At 39.1% G+C, this 20,672-nt stretch overlaps 1 protein-coding gene across 1 annotated transcript; it reads left to right on the top strand.

The window, feature by feature from the left end:
- Window positions 1–1,717: 1,717 nt before the first annotated feature.
- On the top strand, window positions 1,718–11,400 carry SPIC (Spi-C transcription factor). The gene is made up of 6 exons (XM_021687558.1): window positions 1,718–1,775; window positions 3,384–3,409; window positions 4,401–4,497; window positions 5,224–5,336; window positions 6,965–7,073; window positions 10,973–11,400. The coding sequence occupies exons 2-6, from the start codon at window positions 3,407–3,409 to the stop codon at window positions 11,398–11,400; spliced, it is 750 nt and encodes a 249-aa protein (XP_021543233.1). The 5' UTR covers window positions 1,718–1,775; window positions 3,384–3,406.
- The last annotated feature ends 9,272 nt before the right edge of the window (window positions 11,401–20,672 follow it).

Below are 20,672 nucleotides of genomic sequence, written 5' to 3'. Positions count from 1 at the left end.
AAATACTATCACATGCAATTTTTTGATTCTTCTGAAATATTTTTTTTGGTTCTTCTGGCTTGATGTATGGGTTGTTCTGGATCCTCCCTCCTACTTTCTAACTTTGCCTCTCAGCCCCTAGGCTCATTTTGCTTGAGCCCCCCATGGCTTTCTTCCTATGCCTTGACTAAACCACACTCATTTCTATTTAAGGTTCTTTACACCTGCTGCTTCCTCTGCCAGGAGCTACGTCCCTGGTTCTTTGCATCTCTGCATTTCTTTTGCTCACTCTTTCTTATTGTTAGATTTCAGCTCACACACACATTCCCTCCTCAGAGAATTTTCGTGACCATTCATCATGACTCCATACTCTCTCCCTATCACCTTTCTTTTATCGTTTTCTTAGTACTCATAATCTAACACTTGAGTAGTTTGCTTAAAAAAAAAAAATTATTTCTCCTCATTAGAACTTGTTCAGGGTTATAGTCCCAGGACACTGGACAGTGTCCAGTACAGAAAAAAGCTCAGAAATACATACTTATTAAATAAATGAATGAACGGAACAAAGCGGAGGGCGTAGACATGGAAATGGTACAGATTAAAACCTCATCAACATTAGTGATTACAGTTTTATATGGTCGTTACTATAACATCTACATTTCAGAAGAGGGGATGTGTGTTTACATTTGCATAACAAATTGGGTCCAAAAAGTAGATGGTCTAGAACAATAGTCCCGTATCAAAGGTCAGCTCAGATTCCAACAATGCAAAACAGAAAATCTCTCTCCCCACCCAAAAGGTTTACAAAAAATTCTTAGGTGGTTTTCCCCCTGGCGAAATGTGGTATCTTTTAAAATGGTAGAAGTTTGCAGTTAGGTAAGGGTGGTTCAGACACACACGTGTTTCAGAAGGGAAAGTTATTTCTGCTTGGTACATGTGGATACTAGATCAGAAAGAAGGTAAAATGGAATGGGTAACGGGGCAGATGGATGGACTGGGAAGGAAGCATTATAGGCGGAGGGTACACCCCATGATTTCCATCAGAGCCACCAAAATCCATCTCCAGTAGAACTTCTAGCTAAATAAGAGAACTGGACCTCTCTGCAGATCAGCAGCTTCAAGTGTATCCCGGATCACTACGCATGAGCCATTCTTGACTGTTTGGGAAGCTCTGCTGGATTTAGGTATGGAGGGAAGACCATAGCAATGGATTCCATTTCCTGCTCCTAAATGAATGGTGGTAAATCAGGCTAAGGTTGGGATGAGGAGCCTCAAATGCCAGGACAAGAGCCTGCGCCTTTAAGATCTCTAAGTAAGGCGATAAGTAGGAGTGAAGTGGTTTGAGAGGAAAGAGGCCAATTTGGGAAGGCCAGAGTGAAGGTTGTTTACAGTCCAGGCAAGAAAGGCAATATAGGGTCTAGAATCAGGGGGGAAAAACAGGAACAAAAAAGGGATGAACGAGAGTTGTGCAGGTCAGAGGTTTCCAGTGTGTCTGTGGGGGGCCAGAGGCTCTGCAATTTAGGCTGGGCCGGGGCATGGGGTTTGTTTGGATGCTTTTGGCCCACGGGATATAAACTTCAACATGTCTCTTCAAAATAATAGCCCCTGTTGTCTATTGTCTGTATCGTGAAATAGAAATCATGAGTACACTGTATCTTTTAAAAAAAATCCCCTTTTGTAGCACTTCCTTAAAAACAGCTATTTAATGCAACTCTGCCAGTGAGATCTTGACAGTTCTGTCTTAACGATTCTGATATTAATGAAACATCTTTGTAAAGGGTTGAAGTGTCTTCCTGGTAAGTGTTTAGCCTCTGTTTTTCAAAATACCTTGTGATAATTTTCTCCTTTGCCCTAAAGAATGTTTCTCATATTGATTGTTCAGATACAAGAAATATTAAGCAATTGAAGTGATCAATAGCGTTTTTGAGCTTTTTTCTTCCCTTTGGGTTTGCTACTTTTAAGAGTTGTGATTGTTGTGATAATTTTGTGGAGTATTTTAGTTAAAGGCATTTAAGTATTCGATTCAAACTACAACACTCATTTGTTTTGGTGCTATGAGTTGAGGCATAGTTAATTGAAAGTCATTGACATGGCTTTTTAAAAATACATATACTGATGATAATCATTAGGGATCATAGCCCAGGCGTGATTTATGGGTTTTCTTTCTTTTTTTCCCTTAAGTTTTTGCTAAAATGTTCAACATCTCTCACATTGGAAAGTTGTCTTCCAGCTTTTTTGAGATACAAGTTTAAGGTGGAAAATGTGATGATTTGACATACGAATATATTATGAAATTATAACCACAATAAGATTAGTTAACACTTGCATCACCTTACATAGTTACGTACCTTTTTTAGGGATTTTTTTCCTCATATTTTCTTTGAACTGACATGGCATAGTGATTTTGAAGAGCAGAATAGAATTTCAGTGTCTGCTGACATATTATATTGATGTAATTATTATATTGATGGATATGTATAGTAATAGTGTGTTAGATTATATCATCTCTTTGTATTCTACAGTGTTAACGAGTAAACTCACTGTTTGCAGGGTAAATGATAACTTGTGTAAACAGTTGCTTGTGCTAAATAAAATGATAAGCAGTGTTGGACCCCCCACATGCTCTTTCATGTTATGTAGATTTGTTTGTTTTTAGTTCTATAGAACTTACATCTTTTAAAAACCATTTAATGTTTGTTTTGTTTTTATCACTGTTTATTTAAAACAAAATCTAACTTACATGGATAAGAAAGTAGACCAGGGTTCTTATCCTAGGATTTTAAAAAGTCAATGGATGGGTTTTATAGGGTAAATTTTATTTGTAATGTAGATTCACATTTCAAGAGAGAAAAAGCCTATCTTTCACCAGATTCTCAGTAGGTTGACACCAGAAAGATTGGGGGAAAAAAAAGAAAATCACCAATATAAATGGAGAACTATGCTAAGGTAAAAAGGATTCTGATTTTCAGAATTTTTATTAAGATTTTATTTTTAAGTAATCTTTACACCCAATGTGGGGTTCAAACTCACAACCCCAAGATCAAGAGTCGCATGCTCTACTGACTCAGCCAGACAGGCACCCCTTAAATACTTTAATTCTTAAAAGAATTTTGAAATACTTAAGTGTTCTCCTGAGTTACTTTTATATTCTCTTATAAGTTAAGCAGTTTAGGTAATTAACTCTATTTAGCTATTTTAGCATTTAAAAAGTTTTGTAATAATAGAAAAGCAAAAAAAAAAGTTTGCAGGCAATTTTATAAGAAGAAAAATGTGTACTCATTAAAGAGACTTCAGATGGTACTTTTGGTTCCTACAAGGTATTTTCAGAAAATACTTTGAGTAAGATCTTTTAATTCAGAGGCAAATTAAATACACTATTAATTTTGCTTATTAATCTTTTTCAGAATTGTCAATATATTAATGAAGCATGGTAAGTTGGCATTTTAATCTTCTTTGGAGGATGAGCATCCTCTTTTTTTTTTTTTTAAAGATTTTATTTATTTATTTGGCAGAGAGAGACACAGCTTGAGAAAGGGAACACAAGCAGGAGGAGTGGGAGAGGGAGAAGCAGGCTTCCCGCAGAGCAGGGAGCCCGATGCGGGGCTCAATCCCAGGACTCTGGGATCATGACCTGAGCTGAAGACAGACGCTTAACGACTGAGCCACCCAGGCGCCCCTGAGCATCCTCTTTGAAGGATGAATGTCCTCCATTTTGAAAATAAAATATATGGATTAGATTATAAGGGCATGAAATGGTTTGCAAAACAGTTCAATTTGGGGGCGCCTGGGTGGCTCAGTCTGTTAAGGGTCCGACTCCTGGTTTTAGCTTGGGTCATGGTCTCACGGTGGTGGGACCCAGCCCCGCATCAGGCTCCATGCTCAGTATGGAGTCTGCTTCAGATTCTTCCTCCCTCCCCCTTTGTCCCTCCCCACTCACACACACTTTCTCTGGGTCTCAAATACATTAAAATCTTAAAAAAAAAAAAAAGTTTAATTTTATATCTTGGGGACATGCTTTTGAAATTAAGAGCATTCCATTTTAAGCAGTGATTCAGATTGTTTCATTAAAGGTATTTCCTTGATCCCTCTTTCCAAATCAGTCTCCTGCTATACAACTCCTTACTAAAATTTTATGAGAATGTTAAATACTATACCATAGAATGAATACTGTTCTCTAAATATTGTATATTATAGAGCAGTGGATCTCAACCAGGGTTGAGAGAGTGCTGCTGGCATCCAGTGAGTGGGTAGAGACCAGGGATGCTGCTAGATTTTCTACAATGCACAGGACAGCCCTCCGCAGCAAAGACTTACCCAACCTTACGTGTCAATAGTGTCGTGGGTGAGAAACCCTCCTTTATATCAGAAAGATTAAGTTCAATTGATAATTTCATAACTTGAGGGTTCTGCCATTGTTGCAGCAGTCCTGTGTTGAACAAGACAAGCTGGGACAAGACTTTGAGGATGCTTTTGAGGTGTTGAGGCAACATTCAACCGGAGATCTTCAGTACTCCCCAGGTAAAGATATCAGTCCCTTCTTTTAGTGGTAATCAAATGGCTTTTTGGGCACACAGACGTATCAGAACAGAGAAGACCATTTTAATGTAGTGCATCTAGGGTTTATTCTAACAAAGGCAAAAAGCTTCCAGGGTTACCTAGCCTACGTAAATTTAAAGTGTCACGTATGAAAATGCAAGAATATAGAGAATGACATTCCACATTGGAATACTAACACATAAAATTATTTGCTGTTAAGCATACTGGTTGATATTTATCTAATAGATAATTTTAATTGTTCAGAGTGGGCTTTTCGGTTATTCTACTTTATCTCATAGACCTTCCATACAAGAGATACTCTACTCAGAAGAACATTCTTTTCTTTTGAGAGTAAATATTCTTATTATTCCTCACCCATTGCCCTATAGACTGTGAAAGATAGTGTAGGTGAAATACAGGTATCTTGCCTATTGAGCTTACACAGGGTGTTTTGGGAAGTTCCAAGAGAAAAGAAATCATGGGATCTCTGCTTGCAAGAACATGTGCTCCAGTAAGGGAAATGGGATATGTAAAAGATAACCAGTATAATGCAATAAATGTAGGGAAATGCAAAGTGATAGAGAACACATGACGAAGCAACCACATATATAAGCATATATGCATATATAAACATCATACACATTGCACACACACGCATGCAATTGTAAACTTCGACTTTTGGAGTTTCTTTTTCTGTTTTTAAATTAGATTACAAAAATTACCTGGCTTTCATCAACCACTGCTCTCATGTCAGAGGACATTCCAACTGCTATGGTGTGCTGCCTACAGAGGAACCTGTCTATAATTGGAGAACAGTGATAGTGAGTACATGTACCAATAGACCAATCTCCCAGTAACAGGCAAATTCCCTATTCACACCTGCCTTCCACTTGGTGTAAGCTTGCTGGAACCCAGCTTAGAGGCAGCGGTGACTGTGAGAACACTCACAGACATCTGTGCTGTGAATTTGACAGTCAACATGGGTGATCCTCAGCAAGCCTGTCAAGAAGGAAACTGCCCTCCGTCATTGCTCTCCATCCAGCATCAGAGGGTTTGAATGACTTCTAGAAAGATGTGTTTTTAGGGTTCTCACATTACTGCTTCTCGTCCACCTGGAAAATTGCAAAAAAGTATGGTTCCCCTATAAGCCATAGGGCAGAGTCCAAACTTCCCCTGCACTGGCTTTACCTACAATCTTGTATTAACCTGCTGTTTCCCTTCCCAAGCTCAGAGCTAGCTACACGTCTTGGACCAACTCATGGATATTGTTATAGATCCCTGCAAACAAAGTGTCCCCACCATCTATCTCTCCATTCATGTGTTCTTTTGTATTATTTTCTTTTGCTTTTTTTAAAGATTCATTTCTTTATTTGGGAGAGAGAGAGTGAGTGAGTTGGGCAAGGGGCAGAGGGAGAGGGAGAGAGAAACTCAAGCAGACTCTGCACTCAGCACAGAGCCTGATGCAGGGCTTGATCCCATGATCCTGAGATCATGACCTGAGCCAAAACCAAGAGTAAGACGCTTAATGGACTGCACCACCCAGGCGCCCTTGTATTGTATTTCTTAATGCCATGTGGTGTGGTGTAAATATGAAATGTTTTTTCTTTTTTCTTCTTTTTTTTTTAGTCATTACCTTCAACCATGCTATGTCAAATGTCCTTTCCCTGACCCTCTAAATTGTTCTGTTAAGGCCTCTCCACAGGACATTTCTTTGAACAGGGAATTTGGGTTCCAGCTTAACCTCTTCTACCTTACTTAGGGTTGCCAGGTAAAATACAGCATGCGGATATTTTTATTTGCTAAATCTGGCAACCCTGCTTCCCCTTCAACTCCTACTCCCCAGTATATATCACAGCCTCTTGTGGCTGGGGGGGACTCCTTGCCTGCTGGGAAGTCTCTCAGGGGGTATGGTAAGGTGGCTCAAGTCCATCTTTGTCAAATTAACCCATGGAGACCTACATATCCTTGCCATATGTAATGGTAACAGCTCAGGCTGCTTCCTCCTGTCCCATCTCTTGGCTCTGCCCTCCCTTGGCTGTCATCTTTCTCTTGTCTCCTCTTGCCCAGATGGGCATCCAACAGAGGAATGGAAGCCCATCTTCTTCCCCTTTTTGCTGGCACTTCAATTTTGTACTGGTAATTCTTTAAAATTTTCTTCCTGGTATTTTTAGGGAGAAGGAAGGAAGCAACCCCCTCTTCTTTCTTACAGGGAAGGGATGATATGAAAGTCTTCACAAAGCCAAAGAGTACCTTCCATCCCTTGATCCTCTCTCTATGTGGGTTTGAGGCTAGTTCTGCCCTGGGAGATATCTGGCTACAGTTGAGGATTATGCTTTTTAGAATTTAGGAGATGCTTAGCACTCTTTTTGTCCTCAGCTTTTGACTTTAGCCATCAACTGGGGGCCACATGGAAAGTCCCACTTAACATCCTGCTGCATTATTTATATAGAACAGTGCTGCGGACCTCTATTTTGAAGGAAATACTCATCAATCTCTGCCAAATATCCCTGAAAACCAACTGGTACAACCTGCTGTTCTCCATCAAAAGGGAGGAAAAGGTATGTGGATCCATCACTCTCTTTACAGGTAAAAGAACCAAATCTTCTTTAAATCAACTTTAAAGGGATTTCATATCTGAGTTTAGAACTGCATTTGCAAAATATTATAGTATTGTGATTAAGAATAATTTACCTCTGACAGACTGAACCACTCCAAGTCATTCATCTTGGGTGAGCCTTCCTATTGCTTCATAAAAATGTGAAGCTGCAAAGTGTCACTTCACTCAAATAAATCTGTATTCAAGAATAATGTGTCTATATTTGGGGTATAGAAAGGGGAACTTTTCCATAAGTTGTTTTAGCAGTCTTAACCCTAATCATGAAGGCCTTAGTATAGAAGTTGTCTTCTCCATTAAGTTTCCTGCAAATGAAGTTTCATAATAATTTCAATATTTCGTAAATTTGAAACCTTGATTTCATAAATTGAAGATGGTGGTGATCTCACCTAACAGTGGACAAAGTGATAAAGCAGGATAGTAGCCTCTGATGGCTGTGTTGTGGGCCACACACGGGCACATGTACTGTTGGAGGGAGTGTAAATTGGTACAAAGTTTTGTAAGGCAATTTGGCAATAACTACCAAAGACTAAAATTTATCTTTTGACTCTTAGGGACTATATAACTGAGTGTGAACTCTGGATTAATTGTGTGAGCCTGGGAAGATCACTTAACTTTTTGTACCACAGTGTCCTCATTCAAAGAACAAATAATGATAATTGTACAAACATTGTAAGATTGCTGTAAAAATGAAATGAAAAAGTCCATGTAAAGCATTACTCTCATAGCCTGGCACTGGATAATTTCTCAAGAGACCATAGGGGGTTGTGTGTGTGTACTATACACATTAGGATGTTCCTTGCAATGTTGTTTCTTGAAGGAAAAGAATGGAACTTACCTACTGCATCTGTCTGTGTATAAGGTACAGAGATGTGTAAGATGCATCATAATTTTACAGTGAAATTTTTTTCATATCATAATTTCTAAATTATTTTCAATGAATATTTTTTTGAAAACTAGTTTTGTTCCTATATCTTCATCCTAGAATACTGTATCCTAGAACAAAATTCTAAATATTCAGCAATAATCTAATCCAGCAAAGAATAGTGCATAAAATCACACATGTAAAATAAATCTGTATCACTGAATATTGGTATTGAATATTGAACTGTTACTAGTAGTAATTTAATATAAGGAGAATAACACTTCTACCTCAGTCCAGTGTTTAGCTTGTCATTATTACTATTATTTTTTTAACTAACTATAAACTCCAGGATGTAAAGTCTATCTTTTTAATGATGTTTTATGTTGTAAAGCTTTGCCAGTATGGGCCATATCACCCACCATTTTCTGTTTTTAAAGTTTCATCTTCCACCTGAAACAGGGATACATTTGAAACAGAATGAAATTTCAAAATTATTTGGGGATTCATTATCCAGAGAAAAATAGTACATGCATAAAACAGAACACATAGCTGTTAAAAGGCAAGAAGGCATATCTTAATGCGTTGATAAAGAAAGAACTCTAGGGTGCCTGCGTGGCTCAGTCAATTAAGCGGCTGCCTTCAGCTCCGGTCACGATCCTGGGGTCGTGGGATCGAGTCCCGCATTGGGCTCCTGTTTGGCGAGGACCCTGCTTCCCCCTCTCCCGCTGCCTGCCGCTCCCTCTGCTTGTGCTCTCTCTCTCTGTCAAATAAATAAAAATCTTAAACAAAAAAAAAACAAAAAAAAACCCTCTAAAATAAATTGTTTGTTTTAATCCTTTTTAATTCCATGATTTAAAAGTAATAATGCACATTATTTAAAGTCGAAGTGTTCCTTCTTTCTTCCCAAGTTAGGTCCCAGAAGTAACTGTTGTTACTTCAACAGCTGGGTATTTTACCCATCTATAGCTAATTTCTGTATTGTTCTCTGATTTAAGATATATTACTTACTGAAAAAAACTGCAAAATAATATGATACCACTGGTATTTTTATTTATTTTTATTTTTTTAAAGATTTTATTTATTTGACAGAGAGCACAAGCAGAGGGAGAGAGAGGGAGAAGCAGGCTCCATGCTAAGCAAGGAGCCTGATGTGGGACTCGATCCCAGGACCCTGGGATCATTACCTGGACCGAAGGCAGACGCTTAACCAACTGAGCCACCCAGGCGTCCCACCACTGGTATTTTTAAAGGATGTGTGTATGTTTATATGCAAATTTTTAAATTTTTAAAAAAATATGTAGTAGAGGGCGCCTGGGTGGCTCAGTTGGTTAAGTGACTGCCTTCGGCTCAGGTCATGATCCTGGAGTCCCTGGATCGAGTCCCACATCGGGCTCCCTGCTCGGCAGGGAGTCTGCTTCTCCCTCTGACCCTCCCCCCTCTCATGTGCTTGCTCTTTCTCATTCTCTCTCTCTCAAATAAATAAAATCTTTAAAAAAAAATATGTAGTAGAATAGACTGGAATTTTACTTTCACTTTATGCTTTTGTTTGAATCTTTTACTCTGAGCACATCATACTTTTTTTTTTTTAAGATTTTATTTATTTATTTGGCAGACAGCGAGAGAGGGAACACAAACAAGGGGAGTGGGAGAGGGAGAAGCAGGCTTCCCGAGGGGCAGGGAGCCCAATGTGTGGCTCGATCCCAGGACCCTGGGATCATGACCTGAGCCGAAGGCAGATGCTTAACAACTAAGCCACCCAGGAGCCTCACATCATATTTTAATAAAAATTGAAATATTTTTTTCAAAACTGAAAACAAATTTTAAAAGGTGAGGATCCATTATCATTGATTTGACCACTGGATAAGAGACAAAGTTTAAGGCTGTGACTTTTAATTGATGATGTGTTTTTTGGTAAGTCCCTTTCATTTCTCAATTTGTAATTTTGAGATAATATAACCACAAAAAGATAATCTTAAAAACCTTTGAGGTTTTAGGATGAATGATGATTGATGCAAGAGTATTACTCCCCAGAGACTGTTCAAAGCAGTTTGGGAATCCACTATTCCACTCTCTCTATGGGAAAAGGGAATTTGGCCATGAATGTGTTAGCTACTGATAGATCTGGTAAGGCATCATATTTACAGGCCAATTCAGAAGTCACAAAATGGGCTGTCCCCTTTGTTCTTTGTTAGGCCAAAGACATCCAATCAACTTAACAAAAATCACAACAAATCCTCTTGAAGTTTTCTGTCTAGACATTCTGAAATATAGGGCTGTATTCCTAAAGAGATAAACTCTGGTGGTACCATTTTATTTCACAGCAATGAAAAATAACCACAATGCCCCTTGTCATTGCTCATAAATGACGTCAAAATGTCATGAAGATGGCAATGAAGGTGGCATTTCCACTCCAGTTTTTTCTATTCTTTATTTTTTGCATAACTATGTAGACCAGTTTTTTTTTTTACCTAAGCCTTTGTTATTAATTTTACTCATATTACTTTATATTTGAATACTATTTTGCATTTTATAAAATACTTTCACATTCCTTACCTCATTTGACTTGACTATTTGAATAAAGCCCTTTCAAATGATTTGCTTTCTGAAAATGGCTTTTGAAGCCTCTCTTTATTTAAAACCACTAAACTTTGCAGTTCATTTTGCTCAGTTTTGTTGTTCTAACATACGACATAGAACTAGTAGTTCAAGATTTAATGGTGAAGAAAGACCACCTGACAGATGGCAGACTTGGATAAAAAGGCACCAGGCTTTCCTTTCCAGTGAAGGACAGTACAAAAATTTTTACAACATCCCCAACAAAGCAAGGTCCAACTGAAACTTCAGTTAGGCCAAACAGACCTCTGACTTTCAAGTCCCAGTGCAGCTTTGAATTTAGTAGGCACTCAACAAACCCTTCTTGAGGCTGTTTCCTTGTGCATAGCCATGGTGGAGTATGACATTGTTTTTCTCAATTTTAGGCAGGAAGAAGCTCCGACTGTTCGAATACCTTCATGAATCCCTGTGTAATCCTGAGATGGCATCTTGTATTCAGTGGGTAGATAAAACCAAAGGCATCTTTCAGTTTGTGTCAAAAAACAAAGAAAAACTTGCCCAACTTTGGGGGAAAAGAAAAGGCAACCGGAAGACCATGACTTACCAGAAAATGGCCAGAGCACTGAGGAATTATGGAAGAACTGGGGAAATCACCAAAATCCGAAGAAAGCTAACTTACCAATTCAGTGAAGCCATTCTCCAAAGACTCTCTCCATCTTATTTCTTAGAAAAAGAGATCTTCTACTCACCGTATGTTCAACCTGAGCAAGGCTTTCTCAGCTTCAGTAACTGGAATGCAAATTATAATTGTCCATATGCTGATTATCATGAGCTAAGCCACCCTGATTGCTAAATATTCTCTTACATTTCACGATTCCCTGGCATCAGAAATCCCTACCAATTTCAAGATTTTTCTCTTAAAGCAAATGCTGGAGAAGGAAAAACAATTAACTTCATTGTTTCTAATCTTTTATTAAATAGATTATAATCTGTACAGACTTGGTGAAAAAAGCTGCCAGTGAACGACTTGTAAATGATCGAGCCCCATTTGAAAGTACAGACGAAATGTCCTTGCTCTTACTATTGTTCATGCAACACTTTCAGGTAAACAATGCTAGTAGAGATTATTTGACTTATATTGATTAAAAAATTGTTTTCCTGTCATACACTAAGGCAAAAAAAAATACCACTCTAACATATCTGATGGCTTTAGTGACAACAAAATTGCATATGGTAGTCTTCATGCTAAAATACATTCATGATTTAAAAAAAATATTTTCTTTGCACTTCAGACCTCATGGTCTGTAACCCTGTGGCGCTAAAGAAATGATCTAAGGAAAAAATGACCTACCTTAATGATAAGAGAACTCCAAAGCTTATACTTCACAAAGCATTTCCTGGCGTTTCTCCCCTGGGGTAGATCCAGGAGCTAATGTTTCTTGCTACCTGCTACTCAGCCACAAGAAGGTGCTCTTGCCTTGTTACCACTCTCTGGCCCAACTCCGAAACAAGACTTCCTCTTCCCTTGAACTAGCCCAGCTAAGACCAGGCTGGAACAATTGGAGAAAAAGAAAAGAAAAAGATTTTGATAAAGGATAGAGACTAGCAAATAAATCCAGAGAGGAACCAGGACTTGAAAGCTATGGTTTGTTCTCAACATTCCATCAGGAATGAAGAAGGAAACCCTGTTTCTTAACTTCCTGCTGGCAGGTTCATACATATCCCATCTGTATTATCATGACACAGGAGAGCTTCCTAGACTACATGGGCTATCTTCAGTCCAGGCCAAGAGCTTCCTGGAGCCTACCCTATTTGATATGTACCATTGCGCTTTTTGTGTCCTCCTGGTGTCCTTCATCCCTCAGGGATTCTTAAAAACATGGCAGACTCAGTGAAGGTAATGTTATTGGCCATCTGCAAATGTAGTCTGGCCTTCTGGTATAAACAATGCATCCTCCCCAAAATCATATGTTGAAACTTAATCCCCAGTGTGATGGTATTTGGAGGCAGGTTCTTTGGGAGGAAGACGTCTCCCAAATGGGCTTCATGCCTTGTAAAAGAGACCCAGAGAGCTTCCTTACCCCTTCTGCTTGAGGACACAAGACGGCCTCCTATGAACCAGGAAGCAGGCTCTTACCATTGAATGTGCTGGCGCCTTGATCTTGGACTTCCCAGCTTCTTGAACTGTGAGAAATTTCTGTTTGAGACACCCAGTTTACAGTATTCTGCTACAGCCACCCAAAAGGAGCAAGACAGTTCCAATCAGTGCTCACCTTAAAAGTAGGACCCAGCATTTATGTTCATTTTCCTACAAAGAAATATGTTCTGTAAATGAACAACATAAATTTTACCAGACTTTGCAAAGAGGAAATGAAGAGGTTTTACTACACAGATCATTCAGCCAACAATAAAATTTCATTAACATGTTACTTCTCTCCACAGTCCCTCTTAAACCCAATGGCAGCCTGAGGGGTTCATCTTGACAATTCTCCCAAAAGCCCCCAGTCAGCCCCCAGTCTGTTTCGTACTGTTCTACAGAGTAGCTTTGTCTTGGGCAGAAATCTGGGCTCTGACTTTTACCCAAAGTGGGCTGACCAAAGGCCATTTTCACGAGCATGTCAGTCCTTAAAGACCAAAACCTCCATATATTGTGTGCCATGTGCCCTACTTCAAACAGGGTGTTGCTCCCTGCCACCACCAAAGGACAGGGAAGAGAGACTTGTTAGACTCTATCATGGCCCTTCATTTCCTAGTATATGGTATCCCAACCTCTATCTTGTCACTGTCACATGGCTGAATGACTCAAACTCTTCTCCAGTGAGGTGGTGTCCAGTGCTAAGTGAAACAGACATGGTTTCTTCTGTTAGGAAATTTCAATTCTGTCAATATAGATTTGTAAGTTTTATTAGTATTTAACCAAAGTTTACCTAATGCTTTACCGAAGAGCAATTTATTGGTTGATTGGGCACACATATATTGTGAAGTATGTAAAGTGCATCAATGTGCCAGCATTAATTATATCTAACCTGTACAGACTGATACATAACACCCGCTTAACCATCATCTAGATGAGGATACTCAGCATCTCATAAGGTTCTCTCTTTCCCAATGCCCACCTTCTTGAACGTATAAATGGAATCATACAGTTTGTATTCTTTTGCATCTGCTTTTGTTTCCCTCAATACAATATGAAGTTCATCAGTGTTGCTGGATATAAGAGGAATTTATTCTTACTGCTTTTCAGCTCCTGATTTTTAAAAGACAGTGCCTGAAATCTCTTCTTCAATCTCCAGACTATAAATATAAAATGGACCCAGAATATTCTCATTTCACATGGATAGTGTTCCTTTATTACCAACATTATTGATGCCTGTCCTCCACAGAGTTGGAGTGATGTACACATTCATATAACCACAATTTATATTTAGATATTTTGGTTAATATATTTTTATCCAACTCATGTAATCTGGATGGAATTTGAGTTTGTATTTTGATCATACAAATTCTGATGATATTAATGTAAAATAGGCTTAAAGCAATTTACTCCTTTCTCATGGATTGATGAAAGTTAATGAAAACATTTTTTTTAAAGATTTATTTATTTATTTTGAGAGAGCGAGAATGAGAGAGAGAGAGAGTACATGAGTGGGGGAGGGTCAGAGGGAGAAGCAGACTCCCCGCCGAGCAGGGAGCCCGATGCGGGACTCGATCCAGGGACTCCGGGATCATGACCCGAGCCGAAGGCAGCCGCTCAACCAACTGAGCCACCCAGGCGCCCCTTAATGAAAACATTTTTAACAACCAAAATGAACCATATTTCTTCAAGTTTCCTGCCCCCCATTTCAAAGCTGAAGATACTCTATGTTTGCCTTTGCAATATGGTGAAAAATTAGCTTGAATTTAATAGATGGCTGCCTCTTTAAGCCTGGATGGATTTTAAGAGCAGTGGATAGTTACTAGAAAGAAAAGGGTCTGCAGGTGGGGATTGTGTGGGTTTGTCAGGCAAGCACAGTGAGGCATCCCATAAATGTGTGAAATAGACTACCTCAAGGATTGTCTGTCAGGAACAGCCCTGACTTAGCTTGGCCACGAACTAGTTAAATAAAGAACTAAATGTGGAAGAAGAATCTAGAGCATCTAGGTTTTTTTGTTTTGTTTTGTTTTTTGGTAGTGGGCCCCAGAATCAGAAATCCAAATGAAGAGAGCACATGAATGTTTCAGTGGTGATGAGTCAACAGTCAGTGTCAAAGAAGTAGATGTGGTTCAAACATGAGAAATTTGCAAATTGTGCAGGAATAAACCTTTGTACAATGTTTGGATCTGCTATCAGATAGTTTAATTCCTGACAGCTGTGGAAGCTAGTGAAGATTCTCCTTGATAAGCACACTCACCCAGGATTTGTAGTGGAGGATTAATCAACAAAAGGCCAGTGAGTTCATATGCAGCTTAAGTGAACAAACAATTTCCTGTAATGAAAAATTTATGATATAGGTGAACAAATAAAATTTTATTTAATAATCATGCTTTACATAAGCAATGAAATTATAGCAAGTTACGTGACAAAAGATCACATTTACAAGTTTCAGATAAGTCAGACTGATACCTCTTGGAACACTTCGTTTCTTATTAACTCTTAGTAAAAGCAGGGAAGTTCATTGGGATGCTCTGGGCTGCAAGTAACAAAAGACCCTGACTCAAACTGGTTTAAATGATAAGAAAATTTACTATTTCACAGATCAAGAAGTCCAAAGGAAGAGTACACTACTACCATGATACATTATTGTTCTGGCTTCGTTATCTGGTGAGTCTTTTGTTACACTTCTTGCCATTGGCCTTTTCCTCAGGTTTGCTAGGAGTAAAATGACTACTGCAGTTCCAACTCTTATCAGCACAGCAGTGTCCAAAAGAAAGAGCCACTTCTTCCAGTGTCCTCTTTTCAGTCGGGGAAATTTTCCAGAACCCCCCAGAACATCTCATGTCCTATTGTCCATACCTAGGATCCCTGCTCAGGCCTAAATCATTCACTGACAAGGGGAAAGAGACCACTGTGACTGGCTCAGACCAAATGGAATTCAATCCCGGAGGAGGAAAAGGGTCATGATCCCTTGGGTCAGTGAAGAGAGAGATGAATACCTGAATGAAACTAGTGTTTTGCCTGAAAGGAGAGAGTAATGGATGTTGAGTGGAAAACCAACAATGTTTGCTATAGTCCACCACTTTGAGTGCCCAATATCTCTACATACTTAAAAGGTGTTCATGCCTTTATTGAAATTATTCACGTATTCCCTAAGAGGAAGTAACTTATCAGGTTACTACATCCAAGTCCAGAATTGCTGGATAATGTAGTTTTAATACTATTATTATTTAGACATGGTAAGAGTGCAATCAAAGAAATCATTTATTGCACTCACAATTCCAAGAAAGAGAGTACATATCATGCCAAGATGGCTACATGGAGAAGCACTTGGGTCACGCATGAGGCAGATGGAAAGGGAAACTGGGCAAGAGGTTTTATTGTGGTTTCTGCAAGAAGAAATGGGTGAGGCAGGTGAACAGGTTTAGGATTGGCTAGTTTAAATAATTTAGTGGGGCAAAAAGGCTTCCCCTAGTTGCCTGGTACCTGGCCCTGGGGTGTTTAGGATGGGTATATAGTGGCCCAGAGCATGAGAACCCCACAAGGGAAGTGGTTGGGGTGTAGACTCTGGATTGATTGACTTGTATTTAAAAATCACACCCTAGGGAGGATTCCTCCTGGAGGGGGATGGAGAAGGTGACAAGGGAGGCAGTTGGCTAAGGCAAGGTAACTCAGGCATATTACTGGGTTGTCCAGAACCAGGTGTGTCTGGCATATGCATGCAGGGCAGACGTTAAAGCATCAAGTTTACAGAAGCTAGAAACATAATTCATACAAATGTTCATTTGTCTCCTCTGATCCATAACTGTGTTTGCTCTTCATGGTTCAGCAATAAACTACAATATAAAGTCTGATTGGAAAAGGGCAAGAGCAGAAAACCACTCCCAGTCACTTCCCCATAATGCATATCTTATCCAAACTACACAGGGATGGTGAGATTCCCGCCCGGGAGAGGAGTAAATTCCCGTCAGTCAATGAGGCTGACCCTATTTACATTCTCTTCAGGGAATGCCCTTCATCATGTCTTTCATGATCCCTGGTTCTGCCTCTTGGAATAATCTCCCAGTTTATTTTTTTTATAGTCATATCTGAAATAGGCATTTGAAAGATTTATTTCCTCAGTACTGAGTAGCAGTATGTTAATTCAAGTTCAGAAGTCTGAGACTGCTAATTCCACATTTTAGCATTTGCTACTGACAACACCCTACTTCCTGGTAATGAATTTTAAACTCTTTTGGTTGTAGCTAACTGAAATCAGCTTTGAAGGTTTACCTCACTGAAGTATTCACTGGGATGTATTAAAAAATATTGCTTACAGAATTTCTGAGGAAGCTGGAGAATAAGCAGCCAGATGTAAAGCCCTAAACCACATCAAAGTTTTGGCCAAGTTAGGACATCACATAACACTGCCAGTGTTACCAATTACTAGATGCCTCAACTTAACGTCATCTCACATATCACTGAAAAGAGCTACCATAGCATCACCATTGCCCCCAGAAACTATCTTGCTGCAACTGCCATTGCATTCACAGATGGTTGTCTACCATCCCTGCTTCTATAAATCACTAGATCCCCGTTCAAATTTTGGGAAGGGAACTTCTGGTTGGCTCATGCTTGGTCATATGCCCATACTTGACTGCAAAGAACGCTAGAAAAGTGATTATCTGGAACTTTCAATTCTTATAGTGGGACACTGTTTCTGCATCCTATCAAGACTTAAAAGGTCAAAAATTCCCCAAACATAGAATGGGGTTCAGATGCTGGGCAGCCAAAAGAATGACAAAAGTTCATTAGAATTTTTAACTACAGTAACAAGGATCAAAGCATATATAGTTTAATTTTAAAGACCTTTGCCCTACCCGGCTAATCTCCAAAAATGCTCTTTGTTCTTGGTAGTTTTGTGCTCATAGGAATTTAAATAGTCTCTAAACAACTTTTCCTTATCTTTCTGAGAAGACACTTTCAGCACAGTATTTAAATTCTCCAAACATTGAATAAAATTTTAACTTATATTTTATAACTGAAGCTAACCTAAGAAATTGAAGTCTATAATTTCTAACTTTCACAATATGGAGGCTTTATTCATATCTGTTTTCCTTTGTTCAAAGGACTCTTACAATGTTCCAGTTTCATGATTTAATTTCATTGGGATTAAGTTTGAAGAACTCAAAATAATATAATCAACCAGTTACAATTAAATAAGATAACCAATACTGATTTTTCCCCAAGAGCATTTTCTGGTTGCCAGAGCTTGCTTTGAGGATGAGAGGGGGCACATTAGAAGTACTCAAGCTTTTAATGGCTCCTTAGAAGCAGTTCTCAATCAATGACATATGGGAGTTGGTAGATACTTACCTCTGCTTCTTCATCCCATAGTTGGAATAATGCTGAGAAATGTTCTTACACTTCCCTATTTCCCTATTGCTAGTTCCTGGAACCACCTCTTGGACTACTAACTTTCACATTCTTGTCTTAGTGTCGTTTTCTGGAGGAGGGGAAAGACCCAATATGAGCCATTAACTGAATCAAGTTACTTATGACACTCAGTTGTATCAATTCTGGACGAGAGCAGAAGATTGAATTTACTAGAATACTAGTTTGTTTGCTGTCTCCTCTCTCCCTCTTTCCCCTTCTCTTTCAGGCAGACTATACCATGGATTGAGGTGGGTGTTAGCACCCCATTTTATAGATAGAGAAACTGATACCGGAAGAATTTAACTATCTTTTCTAAAGTCATCCTGCTAATGAGTGTCCCATTGTCAATTTGAATTCAGGTTCATTTAATTCTTTCTACTACACCATAGTGTCTGCTGATGTAAAGACTATCTTAGGCATGCATTAATATAGGTTCTCTCCTGTGTCACTGCTATTTTTTCATAGTCTTATCATTTTGCAGAAAAGCCTTTGCTAAGATTATTCAATGCTTTTAGCAAAAACCATATATAAAATAACCACCTACTCTCCATCACTGTTGATGGGAGTTTATATTAGTATACCTTTGGAAAACAGTGTGATGATATTAATCAGTCTTAAATCCATATAATTAGAAATCAGTATATTTTAAAATTTTTGTCAAAGTACTCATGTACAGAATTTAAGCTTCAAAGAGTTCTAAAAAGTTTATAATGAAAAACAGTAGGGGCACCTGGGTGGCTTAGTCGTTAGGCGTCTGCCTTCAGCTCGGGTCATGATCCTGGGGTTCTGGGATTGAGCCCTGCGTCGGGCTCCCTGCTCTGCGGGGAGCCTGCTTCTCCCTCTCCCGCTCCCCCTGCCTTTGTTCCCTCTCTCTCTGTGTGTGTCTCTCTCTCTGTCAAATAGATGGGATCTTTAAAAAACAACAAAAACAAACAAACAAAAAAGAAAAACAGTAGTAACCTTGTTCTAACCTTCTCTTCTTCCAGACCTGCTCTCCAGAGGCAACCACTTCAAATTTTTTAGCTATTTCTTTTGTATTTATGACACATGTCTAAATAAATGCTAGTGCTACTATTTCTTGGTTTCCCAACTTTAGATATTATCAACTAACATTATCAGCCTGCACTCTTCTATGCTGGGCCCACACTTACAGGATATCTGGCTTCCTCTCATTTTGCTAAGGAACATCTTTAAATAGCTCCTTTTCTTTTCCTTTCTCAAAGCTTTTGGATCTCCTTTTTATCCTAGGTATTCTAAAATTTCTTGATTTGTGCCCTGGCATGGGTATCTTTAAAAATATGCTGAGCATTTATGGGATCTTTTAAACCTGGAGACTTAAGCTTTTCAGTTATAGGATATTTTTCTTGTTATTTCTTTGATAATTTCCTCCCCACTATGCCTTATCCTCTACTATCTCTCTAAGGTTATTAAATATATAAGTTTTCTTCCATTTCCAGCATAGTTTCCTTTCTTTCCAAGTACTCCTCTCTATTTTTTTCCTATTTACTTTTCCTTCTGTCTTATGTTTGTGATTTTCTTCAAATGTCTGGTGATTCTTGACTCTCCACTAACATGCACTAAAAAGTATTTTTTGGTGGAATTTGCTAACTATGGGCTTCACTTTAAAATGGTGTGGTTGAGAGTTGGCTGTTTCTTTAGGAAACCCAAATACTCTCACCTGCAAAGTAATCTTCCCAAGAATAATACTCCTGGAGGGAGACTGACAAGGTTCCTGGAGTTCTCAGAGCAGGTTGAAAAAGGATCAAAGTTGGGGCACCTGGGTGGCTCAGTCGTTAAGCATCTGCCTTCGGCTCAGGTCATGATCCCAGGGTCCTGGGATCGAGCCCTGCGTTGGGCTCCCTGCTCAGCAGGAAGCCTGCTTCTACCTCTCCCCCTGCTTGTGTTCCCTCTCTCGCTGTGTCTCTCTGTCAAATAAATAAATAAAAATCCTTAAAAAAAAGAAAAAGGATCCAGCAATTGCACTACTGGGTATTTACCCCAAAGATACAAAAGTAGGGATCCGAAAGGGTACGTGCACCCCAATGTTTATAGCAGCAATGTCCACAATAGCCAAACTGTGGAAAGAGCCAAGATGTCCATCGACAGATGAATGGATAAAGAAGATGTGGTATATATATACAATGGAATATTATGCAGCCATCAAAAGGAATGAGATCTTGCCATTTGCAACGACGTGGATGGAACTGGAGGGTATTATGTTGAGTGAAATAAGTCAAACAGAGAAAGACATGTATCATATGATCTCACTGATATGAGGAATTCTTAATTGTAGGAAACAAACTGAGGGTTGCTGGAGTGGGGGGTGGGGTGGGAGGGATGGGGTGACTGGGTGATAGACACTGGGGAGGGTATGTGCTCTGGTAAGCGCTGTGAATTGTGCAAGACTGTTGAATCTCAGATCTGTACCTCTGAAACAAATAATGCAATATATGTTAAGAAAATAAAAAAGAAGAAGAAGAAGGTAGCGGGAGGGGAAGAATGAAGCGGGGGAAATCGGAGGGGTAGACGAACCATGAGAGACGATGGACTCTGAAAAACAAACTGAGGGTTCTAGA

Source organism: Neomonachus schauinslandi, chromosome 5 (assembly GCF_002201575.2).
Source record: "Neomonachus schauinslandi chromosome 5, ASM220157v2, whole genome shotgun sequence".
Lineage (NCBI taxonomy): Eukaryota > Metazoa > Chordata > Mammalia > Carnivora > Phocidae > Neomonachus > Neomonachus schauinslandi.
The sequence above is the reverse complement of the archived record's forward strand: the minus strand, read 5'-3'. Positions and strand labels throughout refer to the sequence as shown.